This window comes from Quercus robur, chromosome 9, assembly GCF_932294415.1.
Source record: "Quercus robur chromosome 9, dhQueRobu3.1, whole genome shotgun sequence".
In the NCBI taxonomy this organism is placed as follows: domain Eukaryota; kingdom Viridiplantae; phylum Streptophyta; class Magnoliopsida; order Fagales; family Fagaceae; genus Quercus; species Quercus robur.
This window is the reverse complement of record NC_065542.1, coordinates 5852610-5862732: the sequence shown is the minus strand read 5'-3', so window position 1 is coordinate 5862732 and position 10123 is coordinate 5852610. Positions and strand designations below refer to the sequence as shown.

The 10123-nt window shown below is 33.4% G+C and overlaps 1 protein-coding gene across 1 annotated transcript; it reads right to left on the bottom strand.

The window, feature by feature from the left end:
• Positions 1–1078: 1078 nt before the first annotated feature.
• LOC126699355 (uncharacterized) lies at positions 1079–9149 on the bottom strand. The gene is made up of 15 exons (XM_050397108.1): positions 9047–9149; positions 8799–8878; positions 8493–8587; positions 7930–8090; positions 7271–7422; positions 5992–6110; positions 4865–5028; positions 4623–4697; positions 4337–4408; positions 2853–2990; positions 2326–2481; positions 2075–2127; positions 1824–1999; positions 1478–1568; positions 1079–1387 (listed from the first exon to the last, which is right to left on the bottom strand). The coding sequence occupies exons 1-14, from the start codon at positions 9099–9101 to the stop codon at positions 1508–1510; spliced, it is 1557 nt and encodes a 518-aa protein (XP_050253065.1). The 5' UTR covers positions 9102–9149; the 3' UTR covers positions 1079–1387; positions 1478–1507.
• Between the last annotated feature and the right edge of the window lie 974 nt (positions 9150–10123).

The following is a 10123-nucleotide window of genomic DNA, read 5'->3' as shown; positions in this document are numbered from 1 at the left end:
TTTTACCACTAGCATTGTAGCAGAGTCGTGGGCTTTAAGAGATGGGCTCAAGTTAGCTATCCAACTAGGTTGTCAACAGCTGGAGGTGGAGCTCGACGCCAAGGTGATTGTGGGCCTCATCAACTCTAACAATGGTTCTAATAGAGTTTATTCCTTTCTTTTGCATGACTACAGGACACTGTTGACCAGACTTCCGCAGGTCAGAGTAGCGCATGTGTTTAGGGAAGCAAACAAATGCGCAAACCTTTTGGTGAAGAGGGGCTTCTCCATGCAAGAAGAATTTACCCCCCCCCCCCCCCCAATAGATTTTATTTCTTTGCTTACCTCAGATATGTATGGTGTTTATTTTTGTAGGCTAGCAAGCCCAACTTTGGTCTCTGTGCCCCCCCCCCCCCCCCCCCCCAAAAAAAAAGGACATAATTTATAGTTTATATTTTATTTCTTATTATTTATTTGGAGGAAGATAATAATAATATTAAAAAAATAACTTGATGTTGTGTTTTCAATTTAAGGATATTTTGAAAAATAAATAAATAATTCATATAAGATTTTTTAGAATAAATCAAAGATAAGATCCTCATATTTTTGTGAATCTTACTAGAATCTTAATCAAACCAAATATAAGAATACTTGAATTACCAAGAATTTAGATATAAGAACTAATGTGGATTCCCTTAAACTAAACATACCTTAAATGTTACTACATTGAATGCAATATTTTTTTAAAGGTTGAAAGTAATGAGTCATGGTGATTAACAAGTAACAATAGTGACTACTTATTTTTGAATTAGATTATTTTTTATTTAGTGTAAAAGTGCTTATTACTTACTAGTAGTTATTTAGATGTCCAATATTTGCATAATCCATTCCAATCCAGCTCATTCAACCCAACTCATGGTAAGATAAACAGATGGGTTTAAAACGAGTTTAGCTTTTTGAATATAAATTGGATGATTTTAAAATGGAATTCCTAAAATTTAATACATTTTAGGATGTAAAATATCAAAATGGATTTGTGTTTGGAAATGCTTATTTAAAACCAAACTCAATCCATTGCCATTCCTATTTACAAGTCATGGGCAGCAAATGATATAGAGAAATTAATATTTAAAACCAAGCTCAATCCATTGCCATTCCGAGAAACTAGTATTTAAAACCATGGATATCCTACATCCAAATTTTACAAAATTTTCCTAGCACCACAGCCAAAATGGTGTTGCTTTAAATATAAAATGAAAACAAAGAATCACCATCAAAATAAAGATTACGCCTCCAAAGCTTTTCAATGCAGTAGCTCTTGCTCATATTGCTTCTTCCAAAACTGATTTCTGAAGTTTTCATTAAAAAATATGTTCTTGAATTTGGCTTTAACTCTCTGTTGTTTTTGCTGCATCAAAAAGGATATTTGATTTAGCATATCCAAACAAGCAAATGGGGAAGTAAACAATTAATTTAAGCCAATGAAACATAATCCCACCTCCAGATTTGTTGGGCAAATGTCAGTTCTTCAATCCGAATGATCACGAAAACGGATAATTTTGTTGATGAAAGGCTTCTCACGGCGATAGCTGTCAATGGAAATGGAAAGATTAAAGAGAGAACTCCCAAGTCAAAACAAATAGGACAACCATTTTATTTATTTTCAATAAGCAAACAAAACTAATATTGGCCAAAGAGAAAATGCGATAACACTCCAATAATGACCATCAGAGAGAGAGAGAGAGAGAGAGAGAGAGAGAGAGAGAGAGAGAGAGAGAGAGAGAGAGGTTTTCAGTAGCTAATAATAATTTTCGAACGGATGGGGAGCACAGGAAGATACTTACATGACAAAAGATGACACACAGAAGCAAGCCAACCCAATTGAAAAATGAATGAAAAATGTTGGCCAGAAATTTTTACGATCCAAAAATATCTTCTCAGAAATGAGAGTAGTTACACCTGAAAACAATAGAACTTTCCATCCTGAAGGCAAGCAGCTGGAAAAGGAAAATGAAGAATCCTGTGGACAGCAGAAAATTATTTCATGGTCAAATTAACACCAAAACAACCAATACCTAACACATAAAAGTCATACCTGGAAATAACGCTTTATGAACAGAGTGGAGTATATAATCCTCAAAACCATATCTTTGAAACAGTCAAGAAAGCAAAGATCATCTTATTTTAATCTCAGTTATTACTCATCATAACTAGAATCTATTTGAATGATTCAAAAAAATCAATTGTTGTTCAACGTAGAGCTTAAACAACAAAAAATTTGGAACACGATCAAGAAAACAAAAGAAAAAGGTACAAAGACGAATGCACACAAAGAGAAAAGGATACTTAAAGAATTTGCCAATATTAAGCCAACTGCACCGGCTGATCGTATCAGCAGGACATTCAGTACTATATAAATCACCGAGAATACAAGCAATGAATCATTTGAGCGTTTGAGTTGGTTCTCAGTTGCAACGGCGTGTAGAAATGCTTCAGAAGTTCCTGATGCAAATTCAAAATAAATATAATATAAATATCTGGCATCATTGTTTTGAGATAAAGCTGAAAATATTTGGGTTAACACTGGACACCTCGCCAACTACAAAGTTCATAGACATTGACTAATTGGCCAAAAGGTTTATGTACAATCCATTTGTAAGAAAAGTATAATTTTTTATTTTTTAGGTTTCCATTAAGTTGAAATTGGAGACTGGTTGTAGAACACACTTCACTTTCTAGAATTCAACAAAATCCTAGGATTATATTAAAAAAAAGATGTATAACTAATATATAACTGAAAGAGGCTGCTAAGGAAGAATGAAACAGACATTATTAAGGTCGTGAAAATGAGCAAAATAACAGAAGTTACTAACCGTTCATAGCCAAAACAATGATATAAACACAATAATACCGGAGGGCAGTTGATGCTTCGCCATCACTCCATTTCTGACCATACAATAATCTGATGAGAGAATAAGAATAACTCGGTCCAAATGCCATAAATACAAGCCCTACAAGATATGTGGTTGCAAATTCAGACCAAGAGAGAAGGGGGAAGTGCGGGGGAACAGGTAAAGAGGAAAAAGAAAGGAAGCAAATGACACCATTGCAAAAGGCTATTAATAAAAAATGACATTGCTCATAATGGTCATCAATTTGTATCATCTAAATATATAATTTTAAGTAAGAACATTCCCAAAGAATCCATATGTGCTCACAAGAAAAATAGAGAGATTAAAGCTAGATTTATCAAGCCTTTGGAAATTCAAACATGTGAAATCACGTAATTTGAACTCAGTTATTTGATTTTCCTCATCATACGTGCCAAGTTGAGACCACCCATTATTGCAGTTGCAAACTCCTTACTGAACATTAAGAACCAGGGTAATGCATGTTAGTTTGATCCCATTTCTTTATCCTCAGCTATTCTTTACAAAAAATATTATCCCTTTTTTTCCTGGGCTAAAAAGATACCATTCAAGGTGCAGTCAGTCTAGTTTCTGTTGCTTTCAACTTGTTAGCAGCTGTATTGGGCAAGGGACTACTGTTAATGTCAAAATTCATGTACTTGATTACATTTTGTTCCAAATACTTTCACTTTTACATCTTCAATTAGTCAAATTATTGAAAAATGGAAGGGCCTATTAGCAACAACATTCAAGGAATTTTATGAAAGACAAAACACCATGGATGCAATAAATACGTTATACATACAACCCCCACCTAAAGAGAGAGAGAGAGAGAGAAAGAGAAAGAAGAGAGAGAGAGAGAGAGTTGATTGTTCAAAAAATTAAACAAAAATATTATAAAAAGACATTAATCAAATAAAGGTTTTGGTGGGGCGGAGTTGTTGTAGGTCCTATATGCAATTAGAATTTGCCTTATTTGCCTAATAGTCCAGTCAAAGTAAGAGGTGTAAACCATAGAGGAAAACTACGAGGACAAGTTACCTACATATATGAATATGCAAATCCATCACTGCAAGACATAATGACCTCTTCTCAATCCTAACAACTTCACATATTTCCTATGGTCACTTCTATAATACTCTTATCTTTTGGTAAATTCTTCTACAGTATCCTCATCTAAATGAGTTGTAATGCTGTTGGTGAAAACTAAACAAAGTAAATGGAAACTCAGCATAATTAGCTACAGGTCTCTGTAGACTATGAGTATTCTAATTCCAAGTAACAACTCACTAATACAGTTCCTAATATTGCAAGTTTTGGAGTATATTCAAGCATACCTGATAAAACTATGTTAATATCACTGCAAATTCATGTTATGAAATGAGTGCCAAAATGGAAGTTAAATGCATAAATAAATGGATTCAAAAGAAGCAAGTATGGAAACAAACCAATTAACAGAACTAACTTCAGGGCCTCTGCAAGGCAATTTCCCAACCTCCTGCTTCTATCTGGATGTTGTCCTGTCAATATATAGATGTAAGAAAAATATAAGATATCTTTTTAAAGCTCACCAAATTAAAGATGCATGATTTATAGAGACATGCCAAAGTAGCACTCCTGAACCAAATGAAGAAAGAAAATGTATATATCACTAAAACTAAGGAAAAACAGCCTATGATCAAGATAAGATGTATGCTTGATTTCTGCACACACACAAAAAGGAGAGATATAAACCTGACGCAGACCTTGCAAAGGTAGCATATGAACTTTCTTCAAAAGGAAGAAACACCAACCTTACCACTAAGCTTCCTGAAATGTGAAAAACAATTAGCAGTTTTAGCATGCTCAGAGAGTCCAATCATAAAAAAAGATTAGAAATAATCACATCTATTGTTAGCATAAAGCAGATAAAAACAAATGCCAAATTGTTAAGTAAAGCTTGTATTCTCCACAAGAGATTTGGTCCATATACTTACCTAGTTTGTCTACAAGTCCATACACAGCTTGATTATATGGTGTATCTAGCCACACAAGTACAAGCTTTTCTCCTTCTTGAAGGATCAACTTCCGCAAGGATTGAAGGGTAAACAAAAAACACATGTTTGACAGCTGCCTGTCATAATCCTTCAAATTTCCTGCTCTGTGAAAGTGTAATAGTTATATAATGAACTTTGATTATAAAAATATGAACATCAAGAATTTAATTACTATTGAAAGAAATGAAGTAAACAAAATCATCTGATAAAAGACTATTACAAATGAGAGCCTCACTAATAATTAATAAAGTATTTCATAGGGTTCAGTAACTCGATCCAACCCTAAGGCAATTTCTAACAACTTTTAGAGTGATAGTTCTAGAATTATTGGTGATGTGGAAAAACCTGATATGTTTCATACATTATAACAAAACCATTTCATTTAACGATCATACTTGTTTTAATATTGAGAGTTATTCTCTCAATAACAAAACACTAGTGTTTTAACTGAAAAGATTCAAATAGGAGCCTGTATGTAGAGAAGAAGAGCAGGTGAACATATCTCCTGTCTTGGTTTTCCTCTGAGTAGCAAATAAGAATGATGCAGCCTCAGTTGGGAAATATAATGGTCCACTGAGTTACTATCAATAAGGTATATGGCCAGGAAACTACTGAAGATGACACCCATGCTACCACAGCATTTCTGCTAGGCCTGCTGAATGTACACATACTAATAGAACAAATAACTCCAGTATGAAAGATTCTAATGAACGACCTGGTCTACAAAGCAGAAGCAGATTGCTCTCAGTGATAACACACATTTTATGTGTTTGTATTTTGAAAAGCAAATTAGTTAGCAAATCTGTAAACCATTGCTAAGCTGTCAATGCGTACCATTCACTTTCAACAGAAGGTAAGGGAATGTTGAAAGGGTCTAGATAGCTCAAAGATAAGAATAGGACCCATAAGAAACAGCATAATTTTTTTTCCAGAGAGAAGTAGAAGTCAGTTGGCCCATTACAAAAGCCAAAAATGAGATTCACACAAAGATAAGTAGGACTGACTCCAGATAAAATCCTGAAGTGTTCTGTTTGTATTATAAGATGATAGCTGAAAAGAAGCTATACCTAAACGGGAAAAGATCAGAACTTCTAAAGGCACGAAAAAGAAGAAAATAGCCCCAATAGCCTAGGAACAAGCAAGCCCCATATGCAGTCTGTGACAATGCGAATACAATCCCTTTCTCCTGCAAGAAATCAATCATACTAAGAGTTAAAATCTTATTAATCCTTAGTCATGTAAGCTATCAGACTCTGGTTAGTAAAATCCTACAACAGATCCAAACAAAAAATCAAACAGGTGCTATGATGCCAATGAATTCATTTACAAGGGTTTTAAGGTGACATGGTAGCTAAGCAGAGGATGTCATAAATATTAAACATTTCAAACCAACATGAGTAATATTCTATTTAAAAAGCAAAAAAGCACCATTTACAATGAGCATCCCAGACTTTGCAATTCACATTCAAAGACCAAAACATTTTTTTGGGGTTTTGTTTTGGCCAGCAAAAAAACAATTTTGTTATATATAAAAAAAAGCAATAGAAGTAATAAAGTACACCAAGTCATGCAACTTTTATGCTATCCAGACATCCCTCTGTAACATTCAACAACTGAACAACTGTCAAACCAATTGCTTTCCCTTTAACCTCTACTTTTTATCAGCTTAATAGGATAGGCTCAGCAATAACTATAGAACTTGTAACAAAATCCATGCTATGCAGTGAAGCATCAGCTTAAAAATACACAGTAATTCCCTTTGTTCTCAATTGAGAACAATTTTTAATGCTGCAGTTCATGACAACAACATATAGCTTCTATCAAGCTTATTGGACTCCAAGGTTGAAAAGATTCGCAGGCAGTAATTCCCTGTGTATGTTCCAATTCATCATCTAACTCCCATTTCGTCATGCTTAACATATACATGGAAAATATCATTTCATAGAAAGTTAATCTTTGCATTGATAACTAAATCATCTACCAGTTTTACTTATTGAAAACAAAAGGGTTAATCCTTGCATTGATACAAAAATTCTCTATTATTTACAAAGGAACGCAGTTGAGAATTATGACAATTTTTAGTGAGATTGTCACTATTTCTTGACAGAACACATTTGATTGTAACCATTTCTTAAGAAAAAGGAAAATAAAGCATGATAATGATAATAGAACAAACAGTCACAACAAAAATTCAACTGTAGATACATAGAACCAAGAGAAGTCATCAAATGTAAACATAAAAAAAGGAGGGAAAAAGAATATATAAGGATCTGGTGTGGTTGACAAAGCATATTCAAAACATATAAATACCAAGATTGACAGCATAAATCCAGTTTCAACCTATACCATGTCAGTTTGATTGACAATGAGGATATACATAGTTAAGCACCGCGAAAGTGTGGCTGCAGCTTCAACGATCAACCGCAATTTAAGCAGAAGCAAGTTCTGAGAAAGGATATATAATGGCTCGGCTAATAGCTCAAGTAAACAAGCACAACCTGCCATATGATACAAACTAGTCTTATGGATCAAATAAACAACACAATAATGAAAGAAATAAAATATCCATTCAGTTCAAACTCAGTCAATCTAAGATCTTCCAGCCATAGTGCTACAAAAATGCATTTTGTTCCCATTATTTTCCGAAATATCAATGCTATATACTAGTTGCTGCAAGTAAAAACTTTGATTGCCTCAGAAATAAGAAGCCAGGCAATAAAGCAGCAAACTTATATCATCCAAGCTAACATTGCAGTGCACTATGCTAAAAGCTACCAGCAAAACAGCAAACTTTATCATAAGTTCTGTGAGCTTCCACATATTAAGGTGTACTTCTATAGGTATGAAAACAATGGATTCAATTGCTATCACGATGATAAAAGACTTCTAAATGAGGATTATAAGAAAATCTTAAGCTGAAATCTATAAGCAAAAACCTTGATAGAAAGAGGACTAAGCCAACATAATGGTTCTACAAATAATTAGAAGTAGATAAAGAACTTCACCATTAATCAAGATAGCCTGTGCATATGGGTTAGAATAACTTATATTTTGCCACCAGAAGACAAAAAAACAGGCTGCTATTGTAATAACAATTCCAAGTGGGAGAGTCATCCAAGCAACTTTCATTAGCTTCACTGTGTTTCCTTCCAATGATGTGCCATCACTGCAGCATAAAGCAATATATTTAGGAGTTTGATTTATGTTTAGACTATCATCATGCATCAAGGTTCCTCAATTTCAGAAAAGTCATGTATTTTGGCAAAACAAAAATTTGTCTAGTCTAGTGACACAACAAATTTCACAACTTGTCAAGGTGGCAAATTGTTGATTAGGGCAACATCACATTTATTGCACACTAATCACAAACTGCCACCTCAGCCGTTGTGAAAAATGTTATGTCTGTGTAAAAGTGGCGATACTCCAATCACAACTTGCCATCTTAACAAGTTGTGTCCTAACAATAATGTTATGCGAAAAATCAAAACTTGACCAAATTTCATAAACAAAAAGTGTAATTTAGCAAAATAAAATTAAAAAGTGCACTGAGAATAGTTTTTGGAATCACCATTTCATGTCTGCACGCAGGCAAGCTCGCCGGAACCCCTCGCGACTTAGAAACAAGATACAGGTAACGAAAAGATGGAATTGAACCGCGTAAAGCTACATTCATATAAAAAAAAAAAAAAAAAAAAAGGAAATTCACAACAAATGAACTGTTATATAACAACGATTCGGAAATCAGTTCGAAATTCATAACCTATAGAAATTCATGACAAACGAACAGTACTATAACAAAGATTCAAAAGGAAGCTCAAAAATCATAACCAATTCAGCGAAAAATGACAGAAATTTTCGAAAATGGGAATGTTACCGCGTAGTCGGATTCTGTGAGATGCCTCACGATCCATGAATTGAACACAAATGGAATTCCTCTAGACAAGAACTGCGTAGCTGAGCTCACAAAAATCCAAAATAAATAAAAATTGAGAACAACAACGACGAAATAGGTTACAGAAATCAAAATTTTTTTTTCCTGAGCATAAGACTCTGTTTGGTTACTGAGAAAAAAAATTTGCAAGGAAAAGAAAATTTATTTCTCGTTTAGAGAAAATTACTAACCGAGTAAGTATTTGAAAGTGCGAGAGAAATTGGTAGGATCTTTGTCTTTGACCATTGTGGAGGCCTTTGACTTCTCTGAGATTTTTCTTGATTTTTTGGTTAAAAATTTAGAGCTCGCAAAATCAAAATTTTCGATTTATATCTGAGATAGTAGAAAGTAATCGGGTCGGGTCGGGTGTAAATGGCGAGTCCGAAAGATATGAGAGAAACGACAGGTCGTTTCTTAACATACTATTCCTATATCAAGTCAGGTGACTATATCTTTTCTACGTGATAATTATTAAATTGGTTTATAGCTTATTAATTCTAAGAATAGTTTTTTTTAGGTAAATATCTATTAACTATTTTTTTTATAATAAATTTAAAATTATGCACAAACTAGAATTCTATCACAAAATTTTTTAGAGATTAAATTCTATAAGGACGTGGTGTAAAATCCATGTTTTATCCCTCTAATACTAACATGCCACATCATCTTATCACATATTTAAGAATAAATACAATCACACTCAATTAATTTTAATACCCATATATAAATCTAACCAAATCGAGAATTTATTAAGATGTTATTAGGTGTGATATGATGTATTAAATTTTAAGTAAAATGCTGATGTGACAATCACTTATTGGATGGTGTAAAACATGGATTTTACACCACATCCTTATAGAATTTAATCTCAATTTTTTATGGTGCATTTGGATGACATGATTTAGACATTTGGGTTGGAATTTGAGTGATTAAAATCCAAATAACTTGTTTGAGAAGTTTAAAAAAGGTCAAGAATTTGGATTTGACAAATCTTACTCTGGCATCCAGATTCCTTACAATCTGAATATTTAGGAATGTAGCTATTCTTATGTTTGGTTTTATTGGAAATCTCTTAAAATTCCTAAAAATGTAAGATGATAATGTTTGATTTATACCTAAAAATCTTAAATTATGAATTATTTATTTTTCCCATTCTATCTTTAGTTTTTTTTTTGAGAAATAATTACAACATGCTGCTAACCCCGCAGCTCGAACCCTTTTCCCCCTAGACCCTCAAGCACTTTGTGCATGGGGAGGTGCCAATTTAC

Excerpts from the sequence above, each read along its gene's own strand:
- LOC126699355 (XM_050397108.1), bottom strand. The coding sequence starts at position 9,101 with ATGGTCAAAGACAAAGATCCTACCAATTTCTCTCGCACTTTCAAATAC. Across the intron at positions 8,588-8,798 it reads TCACAGAATCCGACTACGCG|CTTTACGCGGTTCAATTCCA; the intron begins GTAACATTCCCA and ends ATATGAATGTAG. Across the intron at positions 2,128-2,325 it reads AATATTGGCAAATTCTTTAA|ATATGGTTTTGAGGATTATA; the intron begins GTATCCTTTTCT and ends ACTGTTTCAAAG.